This window comes from Mus musculus, chromosome 10 (genome assembly GCF_000001635.26).
Source record: "Mus musculus strain C57BL/6J chromosome 10, GRCm38.p6 C57BL/6J".
In the NCBI taxonomy this organism is placed as follows: Eukaryota; Metazoa; Chordata; class Mammalia; order Rodentia; family Muridae; genus Mus; species Mus musculus.
The window spans coordinates 81528724-81552012 of NC_000076.6; the positions used below are offsets into that span (position 1 = coordinate 81528724).

Sequence of the window (23289 nt, forward strand, 5' to 3'; positions counted from 1 at the left end):
CAGAGTTTAGGAACAAAATTTATTCCGATTTAAAACAGAATTCAAGAGAAAGATATGAAAAGGTGGCTTCAGCAAGACCCTCTGGGTTAAGGGGTCAGGGCCCCGACCTGCTGCTTGCACCCTGGCGTCCATGGCCGAGGGCCTGTAGGAGCCTGGCACTGAGCTGTGTGCCTGAGCCTCCCCCTCACACGGGAACATGCTTCACAAAGGACGAGGATTAAAAATAGTGTTTTGAGTGTTCTCTTAAATAGGCTGAAGTTTGAAATTAGGACTGTAATATACAAGGGTCACAGCAGCCGCTGGCAGCCACCACAGGCCAGGCTTGGCTCCCTGGACCAGGTGCTGGATGGTGGTTGGCACTCCCAGTGCACCAAGGTGGACACAAAGAAACCAGTGTGTCCCCTGCAATCAGGCCATTCCTTGGTGAGGACCAGGACAGAAGTAGGGAGTCTGGGGTCCCCATCCTGACCTGTGTGGCACACAGCCCCAAGGGGCCCTGACACATTTCCCCTGAGCAGAACCTGCCACTCACCACTTGGGTGAGCTGGTTGCTGCCCCGGGGTTTGGCTGTGGCCACTGTGGCCCAGCACACTTGGCACATACTGCTCAAGAGAGGCTAACACTTTGCCGGCTTGGGGTGGTCCAGCCTCAGACACCTGTACAGTCCCAACTTCTCTTCCTATTGTGCAACACAGATGCCTACTATGAGGACCTGGGTCTCTCATAGGATGACCCTGCCATCCATGTAGCTCTGTAGTGTATGGGATGGCACAGATCGGACCCTCAACTGGAGACAGGAGAGGAGCCTAGTGTGGGAAGGTGGGGGAATCCACGGGCTGGAGGCCAGGAATGTGGGTGATCATCATGGCCACCCATCATACTCTAGGGCTCTGTCATGCCCATGGTCCCTTGTTTCCTTCTGCCTGGGATGGCAATGTGGCCACTGCCCAGATTGGCGTGTGTCTGAGTGCATGGGCACTCTGGGGCCTGGAGTCCAGCTTGGCAGGCAGGACAAAGGCGTGGCTGGCTATCCAAGCCCAGAACGCACGTGCAAAAAGTAAAGAAATCTGACAGACAGACAGATAGACACTGTAGTGTATATGAGCAGCAGGGGCCTGCCTATGTCCTCTCTGGTCATGGCCATCACCTCCTATACGCTGGTCCTCTAGTTTAGGAGGCAACAGGCAAGGTGCAGTGACTATGGCCAGGGACCAGTGCGTGGGGTGGGGCCACTGCCCATGTCTGGGTACGGACCTGAGAATATTTGGAAGAGGCCCCTGTGCACCCCGCTCTTGACTGGGTTTGGGGAGGGCGAGTCTTGCTGAACCACATAGACTTGGACAGTCCTTCCAGCTGCCCAACTCCACGTAGTCCCTCAGGGTCCCCAGGGCCTTTCCTAGCCATGTCAGTGAGCAGCGGGTCTTGGGGACTTAATCTCCCCACCCCCCACTTCACCAACAGCAGGCCCTGCCTGCAGCAGGGGAACACAGGGGTTATGGTCACTAGACCCTGTAGTGTGTCACCTGGCTGCCAAGTCAGAGTGGAGAATATTTCTCTTTTCTTCAAAAACAAAAACAAAACAAAAAACGATTAGGCACTTCCCAGGGTAGGCACAGGGGCCGCCCACCCCCACTTCTTGGGAGTCTAGGGGGATGGTGCGAGCCCTGAGGGCATACGGGATATCAATAACTTAGAAAATGGGTAGTCCATGGTCCCCAAGCCTCCAGCTTTCCTGGGGGAGAAGTCAAACTCAGGACTTGGGCTTGGGCTGCAGTGGCCCTGATCTTAATAGCCTTGTGGCTGTGGGGGTATCTCTGGGGAGGGCACACTGCTGTTCATGTATCTTTCTTTTTTTTTTTTTTTTTTTTTTTTTTTTGTTTTCTAAGAAAAAAAAAAACCTCAAGCCACATTGAGTCAAGGCCGAAATGAGGCCACTCTGCCCTTGAGGAAGAGGGACAGGGACAGGAAGTGAGCGGGAAGAGAGATGTGCCCCAGCCCCCGTGTGCCCAGGTCCCTCGGTTTGGGTGACCGGATGCGGAGGAAGCTGGCCCTGGTGGCAGCCATGCCGCGGTCACACCAGGTTGTACTCCTTCAGGTTCAGCTGCAGGATGGTGTCCTTCACAGCTGCGAACACAAAGCGGATGTTCTCGGTGTCGGTGGCACACGTGAAGTGGGAGTAGATGATTTTGTCGCTGTCAGGGTTCAGGTCCACAAACATCTTCAGAATGAACTCGCGTGCGGCCTGTGCATCCCTCTGTGGCCCTGCAGATGAGCACAGTGATGGGCGGCTTGGTCAGTGGCCTCCCAGGTGCCCAGCGTGTGGCAGCCAGGCCTTGGGGTGACAGTGGGGACCTGGGGCAGTGCTCACCATCAAACTCAGGGAAGTAATCGACCAAGTGTGAGTGCAGGATCTTGTCTTCTAGAAGGTCCTTCTTGTTGAGGAAGAGAATGACAGACGAGTTCTGGAACCAGGGGTAGGTGATGATTGTGCGGAACAGGGCCTTGCTCTCCTCCATGCGGTTCTAAAGCAGACACGTTAGTTGAGTAGGCTACCCATGCCCTGCCCCTGCCAGCCCCCCAAGCGTGTCCCCAGCTCACCTCATTGTCTGACTCCACCAGGACTTGGTCATACTCGCTTAGTGCCACCAAGAACATGATGGAAGTCACGTTCTCAAAGCAATGGATCCACTTCCTGCGCTCTGACCTCTGCCCGCCCACATCCACCATCCTAGGGAGATCAAAGGCCACTCAGTTCTAGATGCTGCCTATAACTGGTCCCCATCCCCAAAGGGCCAAGTGGCTGCAGGCCCAGGATGACTGGGCTGGTGTTTCTTAAGTGCTCAAGCCCCTTGTACAGATGGCAGTGTTTGCCCAGAACCTGGGTGGCCTTATAGACCTGAATCACCTTTCTATAGCTCAGAGCCACACAGCAGCTGCCCAACTGGCCACACATTGCCAAGACTTGAGGTCATAGGCCATGTGGTCCCTAACTATGTCCCATGGGCCTCAGCCCTCACTGGAGTAGCTGTGGCAGCCAAGGAGGAACCTTGGCTGGGAGGTTTGGGGTAGGGACACTCTCCTGGGGAGATGCAGCCTCAGTGCCGAGGGAGCACAAGCCTGAGAGGCCACCCAGGGGAGTGAGTAGAAGGGAGTGATGGACGTGGTATGCTCACACGCATGGCCCACCAGGGAAAGGTTTTAAATAGGAACATGTCTCTGCCCTGGGGTCAGCATCATGGTGCCACTGGGAGTCTCACAAAACACCTTTAATCCCAGCACTTGGGAGGCAGAGGCAGGCGGATTTCTGAGTTTGAGGCCAGCCTGGTCTACAAAGTGAGTTCCAGGACAGCCAGGGCTACACAGAGAAACCCTGTCTCGAAAAACCAAAAAAAAAAAAAAAAAAAGAGGGAGCAGAAAGGGCACAACATGCCTGCAGGCCCAGGCCCCGTGACCTCCCGAGTCTGTGGATGTGGGTTCTGAATGGGAGCAAAGCACATCCATCCCCATGGCACCCCGTGCATCTCCAGGGTTTCTCTTGTGCTCTTCAGGTTCACAGGGGTCCCAGGAAGGGGTCTAAACCTCAGGATCCCCGCTGCTGCCTTCCAGTCCCGGCCAAGCCTGCGCATCTCTCCCCATCAGCTCCCTACGGTCTTACAGCATGCTGACCATCACCTGAAGATGATGTTCTCCAGGTCAAACGGGTACTCGATGATGCCAGTGGTGGGCACGCGTACCCGCAGCACATCCTGCTGGGTGGGCAGGTAGCCTACTGTGGCGATGCGGTCCACGTCCGTCAAGTAGCTACAACGTAGAGGTATCTGCTCAGGAGCCCACTGGGGCCATTGGACACCTGGGACATGGCACAGAACCCACAACCACCCACAGACAGACGGGAACCTGGCACTGGAGGGCTGGGACCTGTGTATTGGCTCTGGTGAGAGCACACTATCTCCATTGATCTAGAGTCACAGTTGTTCCAAATAGATGGCAGGAAGGGATTCAAGGCCTCTGGAAAGCTGGAGAGTGGGGCCCACTACAGCCAGGGCCACAGCATAGGAGGCAGACACTTCAGCAGGCTCAACTCAGGGTCACTGACCCAGGTGCCTTGCTGAGTCCTGAGTGCCCTGTCAGCTGGGATTCTCTGCAACACCTTCTCAACCACAGACTCCTCTAAGCTGTGACTTTCTCCTAGATGTCCTCAGGTCTCTGCTGCCCTGGTTGACCCTCCGGGCAGGCTAGGACTGGGCTCTTCTCCCAGCCAGGCATGGAACAGATGAGAAGCCTGAGTCCGGCCCCTGCTCTCTAAGCCTCATCTTGTTCTCTCTGAGGCCAGCATGTAGGCAATGAGTGGTCAGACCAGCCCTGCCCTGTGTGGACACACGATCTGGGCAGGAGAGTAGAGTGCTGCCCTGATTGGGCGGCCAGCCTGTGGGTAGTGAGTCTGTGGATAGGCTCTTGGGCCTAGGTCATGCCCACTCTGACCCCATCCACGTCTCTAGTGTTAGCCATGCATGCCAGCCCCACTCACTACTTAGCCGAGTCAGATAGCTGGAACTCCCGCCTGCGATCGTAACACTCCTGGACACCAGGGTCACTCCACAGCGTCTTGATGGCATTCACATACTGGTGCTCAAAAGTTGTGACCTTCTCCACATCGACCTCCCGGATCAGGAGTGCATTGGCCTGAGGGAGGAAGGGACTGTGAACTCCTGTGGGGGGACCCTGGGCAAGCAAGGAGCCTGCAGAGCCAGTAGGGCAGTGAGGGGAGCCAAGGCCTCTAGAAAGCGACAAGGCTACAAGGCCCACCGCCCACCACCCATGCTCCCTGACCACTCTGTGTGGGTGGGTATGAGGGCTGGGACAGATAATCTGCATTCCCCTTGATCTTGTGTAGCCCAGGCTGACCTTGAACTCACCCTGCAACCTCTATGTCCATACACTGGGATTTACTAGTGCTGGGGAGGGAACCCAGGGCTTCATACAGGCCAGGCAAGTGCTCTACCCACAAGAACCCAGCCCACCCTGGAACCTGATCCTTGGAAGCCCAGAAAGGGGAGTTGCTGCACAGGGCACACATAAGCTGAGGCTGCCTCCCGCTCTTGAAAGCACCAGGAGGTGGCCCTTCCACATCCCCAGGTCAGAGGAGCCAGTGAACCACACACCACCACTAACCAGCCCCCAAGAGCCTGACCGTGGATCCCTCCTCTTTAGTCTTCCCAAGGTAGCCTCTGTTCTGGGCTACTAGTAGATGTGGCTCCCAGCCTGATAAGGTTGATGACTCTACACGGCTCACATGGCACCCACCATGTACTGGGCTGCCTGGGCCTTGCTGAACCCTGGAGGGGCAGCTTCCACACATCTGCCTGTCCTTAAGTGGGAAGAACCCCACCTGTGACAGTGACTACCCTGGCCCTCATATAAGGAAGTAAGTTGGCAGAACCAGCCCCATCAGCCTGTTTGTGGAATGGGCAGAAGGCTGCTTCCAGCTGATGTGCCTGCAAAGCTTCCACAGTCCCCACCTGCCTCCCTGCACCAACAAGATGTGAGGCTCAAATGGGCCCAGAATCATCAACAACTGTCAGGAGGCTGCAGAGACACCAGGGCAGGGCAAGCGAGAGTCAAGGTGTTCCCTTCTATCCATATCCAGGACCACAGGACTCCAACTTGACACAAGGACTCCTCTACAGGGCCCCATGATCTAATGCAAAGTTCTTAAGGCAATACCTGGCCCTTGGGAGACAGAGGCAGAGGGATGGCAAGACTGGATCTTGAAGACCCTGAGCAAGAAGCTACTGAGCAAGAAGACCCTGTTTCTAAAGCAGAAGGGTTGGGGAATTGGCTCAGCGTAAGTTCAGGCCTAAGAGTCCAAGACCCTGAGCCTCATCATCCATCCATCCATCCATTCATACACACATACAGATGAACACACAGCCTGGTGGGGAAGGATCAAGAAAAACTGGGCGAGGAGAAATAATAAGTTGGAAATAATATGAAATTCTCAAAAAAAAAAGTTATTTCAAAATACTACTTAAACAACAGCAACAACAGTGAAGCTCAGTGGGCAGGAGTCTCCAGGAGGTCAGGTGATACTGACAACCCACAGCCAGCAGCCCTCCCCTACCTGTGCTCCTATTTCCTAGGTCCCGCCCTCATGGGAGGTCCCTTTCACAGACCCGGCCCTCAGAGGCAGGTCCCACCCACAGACCCCACAGACCCCTCAGAGGCAGGTCCCACCCACAGACCCCGCCCTTGAGGGCAGGTCCTTCCCACAGACCTGCCTCAAGGGCAGATACCTTCCACAGACCCCGCCTCGGGGGCAGGTACCTCCCACAGACTCCGCCTGGGCTGGCCCTCACCTTGTTCTGCTCATACTTGTAGAGGATCTTGAGCGTCTCCATGGCGCGCACCATGGCCTGCATGGCGGTAAAGATGTTCTGGTACACCAACTTGGTGAAGCCGCGCTTGTCCTCCTCCGAGTAGCCGGCCCCGTGGATGATGCGCATCTGCTTGATGAAGGTACTCTTCCCGCTCTCGCCAGTGCCTGCAGACCGCGCACCTTGACCAGTCACCACGTGCCCCACAGTCCTGCCCACCTACTGTGAGGCACTATGCTGCCAGTTACCCCAGACGTTCTGCAGGCTCGCCCGCCCAAGGGATTGTGCTTGGCTCCCACCTGAGAACACAGGGTACCACTCAGGGTACCACTCAGGATGCTGCCTGTTCCCCCAGCTGTGGCAGACAAGCCCTGAGTCTCTGAGCCCTCCATGGCTGAAAGCTCAGTACCACCCCCCACCCCCCGGATGCCAGAAGCACCTGGGGCCTTGCCACCAGTCTCTGGGCCAGATGTGATGGTCCCCTGAGGTCAGCTGCTAATTCCTACTGGCCCCTTCCCCTGCAACCAACGGGGAAGACCCATCACATATGGTCAGCACAGAGGGTGCTCACTCGGTCACCCTAGCCCTCTCTCAGTGTGGACCCTACCCACACCTCCTACACCCGAGGGAAATGCCCGGGGCTGCAGCAGAGAGGTTGCTGGGCCTTAGGCAGTGGGTCTGAGGACATGCTTACAGCCACCTGCTGTGTATGTGGCTCTCCTGGGGCCCCACCGCAGTCGCTCCCCTGGCCTGTGGCTCAGAAGCTGTTTCTCTACAGCCCACAAACACTGGTCCCGAATGTTGGAGACAAGAGCTTCAGCTCTTGTGATGCCTGCAGGCATGATCACCATGGTGAGTCATCCAAATCTGAAAGGGTCCCAAATCCCAAAACTCTAGCTGTTAAGTCAGCAATCAACAGTGCTCTCTTGCAGCCAGCCTGGAGAGTTGCAGACCAGCCTGGACAATACAGTTAAGACCTGTCTTTTAAGAAAAGACTTTATCAGCTCTTTTTATCAGCTCTTCGGCATGTGTGGTGCACTTGCATACTGCATACATTCACATCTGTGTGCGCAGCTCACATTGAAGGCTGCGTTGGCGTTGGCATGAGGGCCCAAGTCAGGAGTCCAAACCCACAAGAAGCCTGAGAGATGAGGATGGGGTGCCCACCTGTAACCTCAAGGCTTAGGGCATACAGGGCATCCCGGTTCAACTAGCTGAATGAGCAAGCTTGTGCTCAATAAAGTGGGGGATGGTGGACGGATACTCAGCGCTAACCTCTGGCCTCCATGCAAGATGCATACATGCACCTGCAGGGACACAAAACACAACAAATGCACACAAGCCAAAAATAAAATATAAGTGTAAAAGTAGGACTAGGGCTGTCCTTGTCAGGCAGAACCCCCATTTAGAATCCCCCAGTGAGGGGGCTGGGGGCATGGTCAGGGGTAGAGCCCTACCTATACTTGTCCCCCTCCTTCTCCCGCATAGTCCTCCTTAGAGCTTATGTTCCTTTTGGAGTCACAACTTTTAATTTTTTTGTTGTTTTGTTTTGTTTTGTTTTGCTTTTCGAGACAGGGTTTTTCTGTGTAGCCCTGGCTGTCCTGGACTCACTCTGTAGACCAGGCTGACCTCAAACTCAGAAATCCGTCTGCCTCTGCCTCCCAAGTGCTGGGATTAAAAGCGTGTGCCACCACTGCCCAGCACAGCTTTTAAATATTAAAATCCAAGGCTCAAGAGATGGCTCAGGGCTCCTCTTGCTGAGGACCTGGGCTGGGTTCCAATCATCCAATCAGGCAGCTGTAATTCCAGAATATCTGCCGTCCTCTTCTGGCCACCACAGGTACTGCACTCATGTGCACAACCCAACACAGACAAAGTTTAAAAAGTAAAATAAAACGTGAAAAATTACTAAAACCTCTGTGCTCATGTGAGTTGTGCTCACACAGACACACGGGCATCACACCTCTTTCATCAGTGTATACTCGATGGCAGTCAGCAGTTGCCAAAAGATGAGGAGCCACAATCCATGGTGGAGAAGGGCAACTGTAACAACAGGCGCAGGCCAAGGAAGGCACCACAAGAACCTGAGGCCAGGAGTTCACACTGTGAGTCAGCAAGCTAAGCCTGGCTAGCCCTGGGCTTCAGGCCACCCTGTGGCACTATGGACAAGGTGCAACTCAGCTCAGTACCCAGGCTGGGCCATGCCACCATGTGTGGCTTCATCTGTGGCCATGCCTCTGGAAGCCAAGTGTGCCACTGTCATGTCTGGTCAACCAGCACTGGGGGCTGGATATAGGTTCAGGATCCCCATGCACCAGACTCAAGTCATGCCTGGGATCCAACATGATGCCCAGTGTCCATGGGCACAGACAGGAGTGACATCAAGGAGCCCTAGGGGCTGGTGTCCCCCTTCCTGGCAGAGAGAGAGAGAGAGAGAGAGAGAGAGAGAGAGAGAGAGAGAGAGAGAGAGAGAGAGAGAGAAAGAGAGAGCGCTAGCTCTCACCACAAACACCCCATTTCCTCGCCTGCTTAGGGTGGAGTCATAGTTCACCTGTGGGCTGACAGCAGGCAATACTAAGGAACCTGGGGTACCAATGGGTCACAGAGCAACAGCTGAAGAACACCCAGCTGGTGCCTTTCCTCTGAGGATGCTGGACATGGTGTCCCTAAGGGGTCTGACACCACTAATCTCTGTTTCAAAGCTCTGAATCCACAGACATCAGCTTTTGCATGCATGTTCTGAATAGGCCAGGGCAAACAATGAACCCATGTACCCCGTAGTAGGATCTGTGCTGGAGTGCCTTGATGCTGGAGTTCTGCAGGCATCCTCCTGCAGCTATCCCTCTACCTAGTCACATCCACCTAAAGGTCAGAGGTACCCATGGAGAAGGGCAAGGCTGGGGCTGGCTGGTCACACAGCAAGCCCATGGCACCACTAAGAGGGGCCATGCTGTGCTAGCACCAAGTAGACGGCAAGAAAGAGTGGCCACAAGCCAGACCTAAAATAGGCTGCTCAGAGTTCCCCACCTAGAGCAGGAGGACACAGAGGGACTGAGCCTCCACCATAGGAGGACAACAGGACAAGGAAGAAGACACTGTAAAGGAGAGGCAGGCAAACCGGTGGATAAACAGATTGTTGGAAGAAGGGATAAATGAATGTGTGTGAGGGGGTAGAAGAGTGGATGGGTGGGTGGATAGATTGATGGGTGGGTGGATGGGTGAGTGGATGGATGGATTGAATGAATAGGTGGATGGGTGGGTGGATGAATACATGGGTGGGAGAATGAGGTTGGAAGTATGTAGACTCTAGCTGTGTTTCCCTGGCCTAGTGTTCACATCTGGACTCAGTGTTTTAATGCAGGCAGTATGGGAGTCAGAGCTGCCCCACAAAAGTTGCCAGATGGCTCTAGGTGCCATCTGTAATGTGGGAAGGTGAGGTAGGAAAGCCCTCCCAGCCTACATAACCCAGGCTCTAGGGATGCTGGAAGAGGGAGAGCTACATGTTTGTACACTGCCAAGTTTGCTTCCTCCCAGGTAGGCCCTCAGAAACTCAGCACCCCAACTTAGAGTCAGGGGAGGAAGTGTCACCCCTGGGCTGATGTGGCCCAAGCTACAGCAGCACCAATAGCCTCAAGGTACAGGAACTGTCACTGAGGCCCACTTCAGGGAACTTCAGTCGAGGAGCAGTGAAGTGGCTTGATGACACATGATCACTGTGACAGACATGAGCACACCTGTGTGCTGGGGCTGTAACGCCTGGTCCTGTCTCATGACAGAGCCCTGGGTAGTGAAAGTCACAGCTGCTCAGTGACAGTTGCCACCAGCAGCCACAGGCCACATGCACTAGCCTCTGGACTTGCAACCATGATCTTATCTCCAAGCTGGTAGCAAAGTCTCCCAGGGAGCCCAAGGTGTGGACACTGATGGTCTCAGAGAGCCACAGGCCGTACCAGTAGCTGGCTGATAGTTAGGACATATGTCACCTACTGTACAACAGCCAAAGTGAGCCTTATGCACCCCACGGAGTAGCTCCCCACCAACAGCAAAGCCCCCTGTACTATCATGGGCTTTTATAAAACTCCACAAAGCCAGAGATACCTGGTGTGACCTTATCTTGCCTCCACGTGTCCCTAGGTATAGGTACCAGGCCCTGAAACTCTGTTCATAGCTGACACTTGCTAACAGCAAAGGTTTACCTGTCCACCTGTTGGAAGGTTTTGTTTAAGATCTTTTTTAGACAAGTTCTCCTTCTGTAGCCCAGGCTGGCCAGGAACTCACAGATCTGCCTGCCTCTGCCTCTCTAGTGCTGGGATCTAAGGCGTGCACCACACCCAGGCAGTTTAAAGGTTTGGCCTCCCAGATTTACACCTCTGGAGGGAAGGCATGGAACAAACTTGCACTGTGGGTTGGAAGTGTGAAACCAGCTTGGGCTTCATAATGGGTCCCAGGCTCAAGGAAAATCAGGGCTGTGGCTGTAGCTGAATGGTAGAGTACCCGTGTGGCGCATGTGAGGTCCCGCGTTCCATCCCCAGCATGCCATAAACCAGGCTCCGTGGTAATCACCTGCCGTCCCAGCATTCGGTCCAGGTGGAGGCAGGAGACGCAGAAATTCAAGGTCTCCATCAGCTACATAGTGACTGTGAGGCTAGCCTGGGCTACAAGGCAGAAAACAGAATCCCGTTCTTCTTATAGGCAAGGCATAAAGAAGAATGCAGAGGGCTGGTCCCCCTGCCCTGCATCACTTAATGACACCCATCAGGGCTCCTGAATCCACCACATGGACCGTGCCTGTTACCCTGTGTCCACCACATGGCCCTTCTTCGAGATACCCTGGGGGCGCAAACAAGGTTACTAGGGTAGGGCAGGACAACAGGAAGTGCAGACCCTAGCATGTCAGCCCTGGGGTGGTGCTGCACCCATTACAGAGCTGTGTTGACACCTGTGACAAGGGCTTTCTGCCCCGCCAGGCCTTGAGTCAGAGCTGTCAATGGTAGCAGGCCCAACTCTGAAGACAACCTACCCATGGCAGGGACCACTGCCCACCATGTGGAGCCCCAGAGGACGGCCATGAGGCAACTGTCCCCTAGAGTGACCACATTCTGTTACTTAGCCACCCTCAGACCTTGTGGTGACCCAGAAGCCAGTCAGTCCCCTGCAGTGTAGAGTCTGAGGACATCAACAGCACACCATGTTAAAGACAGAGAACCCTTGCAGTTGGCAGCCTGACACCCTGAACACCGTGGATCAGTGGACACTGCTGTGGGACACACAAGTGTGGAGTCCCCAGGAACATGCACAGGAACACACTGTGGTTGGTGCCACACTGCCTCACACGCAACACCACAGCTTTTCCCATGGAGCAGGGACACTGTATCACTTGACAGATGGCGACACTGAAGCCTGGACATAAAGACCTACTGGTCACAACTCCAATATGTCCCACCCCCTCTGGCTGTCACAGGCAGCCTAAGCTGAGGGCCTGCTGGGGTTGTCCAGGTTGTCCCTTGAACACTCCAGGCAGCCGATTCCATTGGCCAAAGGGCACTTCTTAAGAACAGTACAGCCCAGCCGGGCGTGGTGGCGCACGCCTTTAATCCCAGCACTCGGGAGGCAGAGGCAGGCGGATTTCTGAGTTCGAGGCCAGCCTGGTCTACAAAGTGAGTTCCAGGACAGCCAGGGATACACAGAGAAACCCTGTCTCGAAAAAACAAAAACAAAAACAAACAAACAAAAAAAACAGTACAGCCTACAGTATGGGTGCCCCATGCTAAGCAGGGGCCACAGCATGAGGAAAATCGGTGGCCTGGACAGAACACTGGTCCTTGATCCCTTCCCAGCAGCATACTGAGGACATGTGTAACCATCACACTGGGGAGCTGCTGGCACAGTGGGTAGAGGCCTGAGATGCTGCTGCACAGTGGCCTGCGGGGAACAATTAGGAGTAATGTCCCCATCACTCACACTAAGGAGAACATGGGTTCAAAGGCCTATGTGTGATGCCGCAGGCACCAAGGAAACAGCAGAAACAGCTCCAGCAATGAGTAGATGCAGGCGCCCCAACTCTCAAGCCACCTAGCCCTGGAAAACTGAGGCACAGACCTGCAAACGTGGCTCCATGGGACAGCAAGGATGCTGACAGTAAAGTACCACCCTGCTCACGCTTGGTCTTTTACATGCTACGCCACTGTGTAAGGCCAGGGAATGCAACTCAGCTCTGTAGACACCTCAGCCCCTGCCCTGCCCTGGCTATCATTCCTAGCCTGCAGTGACACCCTGGAAGGCACCCGGTCAGTGGCTGACAAAGTGCACAAACAGCCCAGGGGCTGACCTCTCCCTGTATTTACCATGCTCCTAGGGCCACATAGCCTGTCCTTAGCAGGACCACTAGTACTGAGTGCCAGCTGGAGAGGAAGAAGCAAGCCCATGCAGGTCACCACGGCTACAGCCACCTCAGATAGGCCTCGCCACAGAGTGGGGACAGCACTGCACTCGTGGAACCCCCAAGTCCTTAGAGATACAACCTGTCCCCTCTTTTGGAGACAGGGTCTCATGCTGCCCAGGATAGTCTTGAACTCCCTATGTAGTTGAGATGATCTTGAACTCTGGATCTTCCTGCCTGCACTCTAAACACCTAAACACCTGGTTTGTGTGGCGCTGGGGATAGATATGTCTTTCTGGGAATCAGTTCAAGGATCTCACGGGGGAGGGGCAGCGCATCCTTGGCCTCCTGGGATGGCCTGAAGCCACCAGGATCTGGAGACAGAAGCAGTAAGTAGAGATCCAGCTGAGGCCTTCTTCCCAGGGCAGAAGTCAGGCCCAACCCTTGGGCCACCCCCGCCGGATCCCCGGCCTTTGGCCGCCCAGCCCACGGCTCGGGACAGGAAGCTGGGAGCCAACCTCCTGCTTTATTTAGAAAGCTGGGCCCAGCCCTGCCCGGCCTCCGGGACAGGGATTTCTAAGCGAAAGTTCTGGGTGGCTGGCTCCCCAGTGACAGCACTGCTCTGCCCCAGCCTGGAGCCACACAGGGAAGCAGAGGTCCCTAGGGTCTGCAGAGTCTGAGGCCATAGGAACCTCTGAACAGCCTGATTAAGTGTGGAACTGGAAGCCCTGTTGGCCACAGGGTCGCTCCTGGTAGTCTCATGCCCATCACTGCTCACCACCAGAGCCACCTAAGTGTCCCAGGACAAGCCTGGAGCGTGTCACCCTCCAGTGGGGAGGTGCACACAGTTCCGTGTGGCTTCAGTTCTGAGAACTTGCACTGGCCACCAATTAGTTTTGCAAGTTACTTTATATCAGGTACCACCATGCACAACTCCAGGGGGGTGCCTCAGCCTAGGTACACTGAGTGATGTCTAGGGATGCAGCTCACTACCCTGCAGTGACCAGGACGCCCACCCCAAGAACAAGCCTGCAGTCAATGCTCTGCCTGGCTGAACAATCTCCCCAGGCCACACAGGGACTGGAAGAACAGGAGGAGGATATAAAACCCACTCCCAGACTGTTTGCCACAGATGCACACCAGGTATGACGATGGCGGCTTCAAACCTGGGGAAAGAGGTCAGAGTCCTGCACACAGAGAGGAGCTCTTTCCAAAAGGACCACTCGGGGAATGGGGCAGGGGGACCCTGCCTGCTCCAGAGGGCAGGGCTCCAGAAGAGCAATCCCTGCCCTGCTTCCACCTCAGGCGGTAGGGCACAGGGTCTCCACCCTCCAGACAGCTGATGTAAAATCAGGGACAGCCAATCAATGAGGCAGCCTGCAGGAGGGTGGAGCAGGTCTCACCGAACCCCCACCCCCAATACCTGGGACAAAGAGACTGCTAGAGAACCAAGGTCATGGTCACCTCCTCCGGGAAGCCCTCACAGCAAGACCCTGAGCAGTGCCCAATGCTCACTCCCGTCCTCCCTTTACCCTTCTGCTCTTGTAAAGCAAATCCCAGACTCTACAACGGGCGCAGGACCCTTCTGTGGGAAGGGTGTGACTGCAGACACAGGTGCCCTGAGGGCACAGGTGGCAGTTAAGAACCAAATTGCCTTGGGTAGAGGCAAGGTGCTGTGTGCAGGTCAATGCAGAGTCCTTCAGCTGCTGGTCAGCTTAGCCAGGCCATAGCACAGAGGGCCAGGGAGCACTCCTGAATCCGAGGGGACTTCAAGGCCAGCTTTGGGGACAGGACAGAGCTGGGATGACACACTATTGGGCTCAGCCAACCAATGTCATCTTTACCTGGCAGCTGCTGACCCCCTGCAGAGGTGGGCTAGGGCCATACTGTGGCCCCCATATGACTACCCTGGGGCCACTGCTGTTTGCTCTGGGCTGCTCTGTCCTCTTCTTATCCCATCCTTCCTGGAAAGCTGCATAGAGCTTTGAGGGAATCCCACCATGCTGGAGAAAAGTAACCAAGGCTCCATGACCCTGAGAACCACACAGGCCACAGCAACAGAAGACAGCGTGTACTCCTACCTGACATCTCTCATGGGACAATTGGAGTATCACTGCCCTCCACCCCTCCTAGTCAAAGGCTCCCCACAGTCCTTTCCTCAGGTTCTCCAAGGCCACCCTTTGTCCTGGGTCCCCATTCTTGAACTGCATGTAGCTCATCTGGGATCTGGGAGGGGCAGGCAGAGCTCCCCAGTCTGTTTTGTAAACCCCCACAGGGCCCAGGCTACCCTGTCCTCATTTTGGGCTCTTATTTGGGGTGACAACAAGAGGACCTGGGCTCCCTGGCTCCCAGCAACAGGTGGGCCTTGAGGAGTCAGAACCCCAGGAAGTGACAGACACACATTGAGCTTCCCTGGGGTGGGTGGGGTGTGGAGAGGACAAGACTGGACCCCCAGGAGGCAGGACAGGGCCAGGGAGGCTGCAAGGCTGACTGCTGTCAACCTACTGGGTTCCGGCACAACAGAAGCCCAAAGAAGAAAAGCCACCCACTCCAATGTGGAGGAATTCAGAGGATCTATGGAAAAGAGAGGGAGACTGAGGAGTACCCACGAAAGCAACAAGCCAGAAGCAAAGCAGGACCATTTGGGTGTATAGTCCTTGGAGGTAGAGAGGAGGGTGCAACCCTTTGGGAACTGTCTTGGGGAGTCTGTAATCCAAAGGGGCATCATGAGAGCAAGACAGCTTACAGGGCTCACCGGAGGCTATGTGGGGACAATGGAAAGGAGAGAGCCTACTTGGTGCGGCAGGGCCAAGGGCCACCTCCGTGCAAGAATTCTCAGGAGCGACAGAAAGCAAGTCTCCCAGGGTCCTGGGGCCCAATGTGGCCAGCAGATGCAAAATCTCACCACAGATATCAGAGGCAGGAGGCTGACCCCGAATGAATCTAAGGCCTGGATAACAGAAAGGCTGGCCACAAAGGGTCGCACAGGCTGAGCCCAGGGGACCACACGGGAGAAGCTGGCCACCACAGGCCCAAGCCACCTGCACTGCTCAGGGTGCAGCGATCCCGGAAGGGCTGACCGCTGCAGGGCAGCGCTGACTAGTTGCCCCGAGGACATCCGAGGTGGCCCGACAGGCCGTGGGCAGCGGTCTGAAGGGGTCGCACCCGACTGTCACCGCGCGCTACTCGCCGGGGACCAGAGACCGCGGCGGCTGCAGCACCCTGCGCGCGCGGAGACCCCGGCAAGGCCCGGATGCCCCGTGCACCCACCCGGTCCCCGTGACAGAGGTCCCACGGCACGGGCACGCAGCTCACCAAGTAGCAGCAGCTTGAGCTCGCGCCGGGCGTCGCGCTTGTCCCGCCGCAGCTGTTTCTCGATCTCCGCGTTGATGCGCTTCGACTCCTTCACCTCGTCGCTCAGGCAACACGCCATCATGGACTCCAGAGTCATCGTCGCGGTCCTCCGGCTGCCGCCGGCCCGGCCCTACCTCTTCCCGGTTCCCCGAAGGCCACGGCCCGGCCCCAGAGGCGCGTCCACCGTCCGCGCCGTGCAGCGCAGCCGCCGCCGCCGCCGCTACCCGCAGCCGTCGCCACCGAGCGCCGGCGCCCGAGGACCTGAAGCGCTGCCACGGGCCCCGGGACGGGCAGGCGGCGCGGCCAATGGGAGGGGCCGCACGGCTGCGCGCGCGCGCGCGCCGCAGGGACAGGACTTTAGGATCGCCTGGGGGCGGGGCCTCGCCGCTCGGGGGCGGGGTCTGGAGGGCGCAGCGCAAGCGCGCGTGGGGTTGCGTCGACGTGGGAAGGGGTTGAACGGTTCGCGGCTGGGCGCGGACGCCGAGGATTGTGGGAATGGGGAGGACTCGGAAGCCCGAGCTCGGTTCCTTTCGGGAGGCGAAGCGAGGCTCGGCTCGGGGAGGCGCCGCTCGGCTACACTCGGCTCCTCTCGGCTCGGGCAGGCGCCGCTCGGCTGCGCTCGGCTTCTCTCGGCTCCCCGAGGCTGTGCTGAGAGCGCCAAGAGAGAGGCTGCAGTTCTCTGGAGCGAGGCCGTCACCGCCTGCGGATGTGAGAAAACGCCCTGACCGGCTCGCTCATCCATTCCTAAGCAGGCCTATCGTGTGCCAGGCAGAAATTCATGCCCTACTGTGTACAGTACATTCATGCAGCACTCGTTAAATACCACACAGGTCACAAGTATGAACACAATGCTTGCTGTAGAGTATACACTGATGCGGCAGCCTGTGGTAGCTCAGGCATTAATATCACATCTACTGTATACCAAGCCTTAAGGAAACACGCATATGTAACTGCCACATTCAATATAGGGTATACAAACCAAGTGTTTTTCACATATACAACGTATGCCAAATATGAATGCTGTGCCTGCCGTATACCACATATTGTATATAGCTCCTACTGTGTACTATGTGCTGATGCAGCACAGTACCTCCTATTAATATGCTGCCTGATTTCATATATATATGTGTGTGTATATATATATATATACATATATACATATGTCATATATGTGTGTATATGTACATATGTGTGTATATATACATACACATATATGTATATATGTATATGTGTGTATATATATACACACGCACACACACACACACATACATACATATATACTGTCAACCAGGCTTACTGGCAGGTGAAGAATAAGCATTATTAACAGTCTGCCTGCTGTATACCAAGCACCAATTTACGCTGTTGTTGTGCATGTGAACGCCCATGAATGTGGTTTGCATGTGCTGGAGTGGAACCCACCCCACCCCCGCCCCCCGCATGTACCAGGCAGGTAAGTTCCCTGTTGGTGGGTCAATCTGAGTCCCCCAAGTGTAAACTAACTCACAAACCTGAGAAGTGTTTTCTACCTTCCAGAAAGAGGCATGCGTACCCAGTCAGCACTCAATCAGGGCATGTGTCAATAATAAGAGACTACAAAGAACTTGAAAGTCAGGCCTGTGCTGCATGCGTTCCTGTCCCAGTCCCTGCCTGATTGCCCAGCCTTGAGATAAGACGGCAAGGGGAGGGTCAAAGTCTTCATTTACTAGCTGATTGGGGTTGTGGGGAGATTATTCCTCTGAAACTCTCCTATCAGGGCCTCTGTCCCCACCCCAGGAGTTCATGGCCCAGACAAGGGGCTCCCGGGTGGCCCAATGTGGTCAAAGTTCCTCTTGCAGCTCATAGGCGCAACCCCTTGAGCCTTGACCATCCCAGTGCTGGAATGACAGGCATATGCCATGATGCCTGTTCACATTTATCTTTGTGTGCATACATAGTTTCCTTTTCTTAAAATAATTTAATCTTATTTTACATGCACTGATGTTTTCCTTGCCTGTGAGGGTGTCACATCTCTGGAGCTGGAGTTACAGGTGGCTGTGAACCCCCAGTGGATACTGGGAACCAAACCTGGGTCCTCTGCAGGAACAGCAAGTACGGTACCACTGGGCCATACTACCCTCCAGCCCCTGTGAGCTGTTCTGTTTGGATTCATGGGTTAGGGATCATCACCTGGTAAATTGTCGGCAAAAAAGGGTTCCAAGCAGCCAGGCCTTGGCGCACGCCTTTAATTCCAGCACCTTGGAGGCAGAGGCAGTTGGATCTCTCGTGAGGTTCAAGGTGGTCTGGTCTACAGAGTGAGTTTCAGGACAGCCAGGGGCACACAGAGAAACCCTGTCAAAAGGGGCAGCAGGGTGGAGCTGAGGGGAGTACTCCGCTCCTAAGAGGACTTTCTAGGCAAGCATGAGGACCTGAGTTCAAACACAACACCCACTGATGGCTGCACACACCGGTGACCCCACCTCATCCCCACACTGAGGTGGAGACAGATAAATCCAGGTACTCATGGCCTAGCAGACTGGCGCAGGGCAAAGAGGCAGAGGGCCATGGTGGAGGATACCCAATGGCCAGTGTGCGTCCACGGGGGTGAGCACACCCAAGGCCATGTGCAGGTACCACCGAGGAAGGACAGACTGAGGCTCTGTAAACCAGACTGGCCCGGACTGCAGCTTCCTCCTGCCTCACCCAGTTTGGGGTTGGTGATTCCTGTGCTCCGAACTGACCCAGGATAACTCTTGTTCTCAATGACGGTGACACCCATGGTGGCTCAGGTCTCTTTTTTTCTTCTCCAACATAATTTTTCTTATTATTTGGGGAGTTCATATCATGAACCCTGATCATACTCACTTCCCAACCCTCCCAGGTCTACCCCCAACCTTGTGAGCCCCACCCCAAAAAAAGAAAAATTTAAAAACCCACAAGTCCAGTTTGTGTTGCCTGTATAATGTGCACTGGAGCATGGTCACATTCCCTGGGGCCAGCCCTTAGAGGAACTGAGTCCTTCCCGACCTGTATCCTGCCAGGACTCACTTGGGATACATCCTTTTTTTTTTGGTTTTTCAAGACAGGGTTTCTCTGTGTAGTCCTGGCTGTCCTGGAACTCACTTTGTAGACCAGGCTGGCCTCGAACTCAGAAATTCACCTGCCTCTGCCTCCCCAGTGCTGGGATTAAAGGCGTGTGCCACCACGCCCAGCCTTTCTTTCTTTCTTTCTTTCTTTCTTTCTTTCTCTTTCTTTCTTTCTTTCTTTCTTTCTTTCTTTCTTTCTTTTTGTTTTTTTGTTTTGTTGTTTTTTCGAGACAGGGTTTCTCTGTGTAGCCCTGGCTGTCCTGGGACTCACTTTGTAGACCAGGCTGGCCTCGAACTCAGAAATCCACCTGCCTCTGCCTCCCAAGTGCTGGGATTAAAGGCATATGCCACCACTACCTGGCATCCTTAACAATTCTTTAGAGATCTGTTGAATGGCTGTCTGTCTAGGGTGTTACTTTTGTGGGTAGAATGGGAGCAGGGTTTGTCCAGAAGCCTTCCATGTACCTTCCCCTCAACTGTGCACCAGTGCTACACAAGTAGCCTTTGCAGTTGGGAGTACAGAACATGGACTTCCATGTGGTCTCCAACGTCAGCTAGTGCCACAGACATCTGTGTGGCCCTCAGTGATGACACCTGGTAGCTCAGCTTGGGAAGCTGAGACGGGTAAGTCTCTGAGTTCAAGAATAGCCTAAGCTAGTGCGTTCCAGGGCAGTCATAGTGAGACCCTGCCTGTGGAAGAGAGAGAGAGAGAGAGAAAGAGAGAGAGAGAGAGAGAGAGAGAGAGAGAGAGAGAGAGAGAGGAAAGAGGAAGGAAGGAAGGAAGGAAGGAAGGAAGGAAGGAAGGAAGGAAGGAAGGAAGGAAAGAAGGAAAGAAAGAAAGAAAGCCCAAAAAGCTTAGCCCTATGGTACAAGCCTATCATCCCAGCAACTGGGATCCTGAGAAAAGAGGATTACAAGTTTGAGCAGAGCAGGAGAAATTAGAAGTTACCCTGTGGTGTTAGTGAGCCTGAGTTTCAAAATAAAGAGCACTGGGGATTATCACCAACACCAGAGGGAAACTGAGGCCTGAGCAGAGGCAGAGGCCTGAGAGTACACCCCCACCTAGAGACCTAGGCCCTAGAGACAAAGTCTGGCTGCCACACCCTGCAGCCGCCTAGCTGTTCCCTTCTTTCTCAGCCTTGGCCTGTGAACCCCAGGGATGGAAGGTTTATGGGTCCATATTGGGCTGGGGACAAGGCCACTCCCCGTTTCAGAGCCTGGACAAAGGTACGGATACCACAGAGGCCTTGGAAAGTTCTCAAGAATGTACTGGGTGGGGAAACCCAAGACCTTCAGACAGCCTGGAGAGGACCACACCCCCCCAACCTGTGCCCAGCCCTGAAGAGCTGTCCTCGACCTCAGCCACTTTTGACATGTGGAGCTATCACCTAGGAGTCCCAGAGGGCAGGCTTTCCCCGTCCTGCCAGAATTAAAGCATCTTTAGTTCTCTCCTTTACTTTTACGGTTTTTTTTTTCCTTTTTAAAAAAATCTCAAGACAAGATCTCACTATACAGCCCAGGCTGGTCTGGAACTCACAGTGATTCTCCTGCCTCTGCCTCTCAAGTGTTGAGATGACCACCTTGAGCCACATGTCTGGCTATGGCTCTCTGGGCTTTGTGCACGTGTGTACATCAGGAGCACGAAGGGTGATTCTTCAGTGTCAGTGACAGTGTCAGTCAGCAGTGCTGTCAGCAGGAGACTCACCCCAGCCTGATGCCACTAACACCACAGGAAGGGGCAGAGGCTACATCGGGAAGGTGGGTGGGGATGGCTGCCGAGGTTCCGGGGTCCATCCCAGTGCATATAAACCAGCTGTGAGTACACTGCTCACTGGGAGGCAGGCCGGTAAACCAATGTCATCATCATCTACATGGTAAGTTTGGGGTTTGCCTGAGCTACATGAGCTAGCCTAAGCTAACATGAACTACATGAGACCCTGTCTCAGGAACTCTGATAGTGGCAGAGACAAAACTCCTCTGTGATCAGTTACAGCTTCATTCGTAAACCCCAAATAGGAACAGCCAGTGTTTGTGGTGATGGATGGGGAAGTGGTACAGTCCCTCACCCACTGGAGTGAATGGGAGCAAGGCTGTGACACCCCATGGCACGGAGGGACCTTGGAAGACACGATGGAACTGGCTGAAGATGGGATGTTCTACATCAGCTAGCTGAACAATCTGAAGTACACCAAGGGCACTAACGTCACAGTCTGCAATGTGAATTTCACTTTTGAATTATACTTTAAAAAATACACCAGTAAATCAGGTGGTCCCAGGTATGTGGAAGGCTGAGGCAAGAGAGTAGCAGCGAGTTTGAGGAAGTGAGGGCCTTTCTGGTAGATTGTCTACAAGATTGTCTCGGGCAAGAGCTCACAGCCTGGGCAAAGGCCCTGGGTCAGGACAAGCCTGTGCTGAGCACCCCAGGGCTCCTGTGGCTGCACAGGGGAGGAGGGAGGCAGGCAGGGAGGAAGGCAGCAGGGACTGGGCTTTGACCCGGACAAAGGTGGTCTAGGAGGATGCTGACGCCTATGGTGCCCTCTGGTGGCCGCTGTGGAAAGGCCAGCTATGGCAGAGCTGCTAGCCTGATGGAGAGGATCACCCAGTTCCTGGTTCAAATCTCAGCTTTCTCTTTTTGTTCTCCCAACTCCATGTTATTGGAATATCAACTCAAATCGAGAGGCCGGCCTCAGCGCCTCCATTTCCTGCCTCCAAGAGCTTCAAGGCCAAGCGTTCCTTTCCAGGCCCAGCCACAGCTTGCACTTGCAGAGAGATGGGGAGAATGAGGGGTGCAGATTTTGTTTTGCTTTTTTTTTTTTTGGCAGGTCTCACTATGTATCCCTGGCTATTCTGGACTTGCTATTGTAGACCAGGGTGGCCTTGAACCCACGGAGCTCTGCCTGCTTCTGCGTCCTGAGCAGGTATAGGCATTACTCACTTCCTCCATTTCTCACACTCACTGCAATCCTCCTACCACAGCAGCAGCAGCAGCCACCTCGACATCCACCCTCCAAGGACTGTTTCTCCTTTTATTCTCCCAGCTTCCTTTGAGACCCGACCCAACCTGGCTTCCTTCAGGACAAGGACAGTAAACCCACACACAGCATGTCCCCAGCTTCCAGCTTTGGGCCAGGTAACTGGAGGTGGCCAGTCAGTGACCCATCTAGCTCCTTCATGGGTTGCCTCCTTAGACAGGCTGCCCTAACATCAATTTTTAAAAAAGATTTATTTATTATTACATGTAAGTACACTGTAGCTGTCTTCAGATACACCAGAAGAGGATGTCAGACTTCATCACGAATGGTTGTGAGCCACCATGTGGTCGCTGGGATTCGAACTCAGGACTTTCGGAAGAGCAGTCAGTGCTCTTAACCACTGAGCCATCTCACCAGCCCATGAACTCACATACTTGCTTCAAAAACTTTAACTCAAATGTTTCTTCTTCTAAGTAGCTGTCTTCAGTGTTACTCTGTGAGATATTTAATCTACCTCCCCATGAATTCATCTAGGCCCAATCTTTCCTTCCACTCCAGCCCAGAATCACCAGGCTTCCAGTAAGAACAAGACCTGCCTCAAGTCTCTCATACAGCTTGCCCTGTAGCTCCTACCGTACTGCTTGGAATAAATTCAAGGCCTAGAATCCCCCAGTGAGGGGCTGGGGTATGGTGGGGAGAGGATTGGCTCAACCCCCAGTGAACTGGGAGAGCTCCTGGCATGAAATGGGTGGAAGCCTGGGTTTAGTTAGCTCAACACCCTGCAGAACCCAAGATATACCACTAGGGACAACCTAGCCCAGTGTCTACATCACCCTGAAGGACCCCCTGGACTCGCCTTCTAGGCCATGCTGCGTCAGTCTGAAGCACCCTGAGGGAGCCCGTGCTCACCAAGCCTGGAAATGACATCAGCACCCGCCAGGCCTTCCACAGGTGGGGTTTGGGGGAGGGGTGACAGTCAAATCTGGGAAGCTGCTGCCCCCGTGTGGCCCGTACTAGAAACTTCGCCTTCTGTGACTATCCGGCATTTTATCAATTTTGATGTTAAAAAATTGGGTGCGGCCCTGGCCACCGGCTCCGGATCCTGGAACTGGGATTTCACCTGAGTCCCAGGGGAGGCGTCACTACAG

The 23289-nt window shown here is 54.7% G+C and overlaps 1 protein-coding gene across 1 annotated transcript; it reads right to left on the reverse strand.

Moving 5' to 3' along the window:
* Nucleotides 1-16439, reverse strand: Gna11 (guanine nucleotide binding protein, alpha 11). The gene is made up of 7 exons (NM_010301.4): nucleotides 16069-16439; nucleotides 6357-6541; nucleotides 4529-4683; nucleotides 3673-3801; nucleotides 2599-2728; nucleotides 2369-2522; nucleotides 1-2262 (listed from the first exon to the last, which is right to left on the reverse strand). Exons 1-7 carry the CDS (start codon nucleotides 16202-16204, stop codon nucleotides 2072-2074), a joined length of 1080 nt encoding a protein of 359 aa, NP_034431.1. The 5' UTR covers nucleotides 16205-16439; the 3' UTR covers nucleotides 1-2071.
* Nucleotides 16440-23289: the final 6850 nt, after the last annotated feature.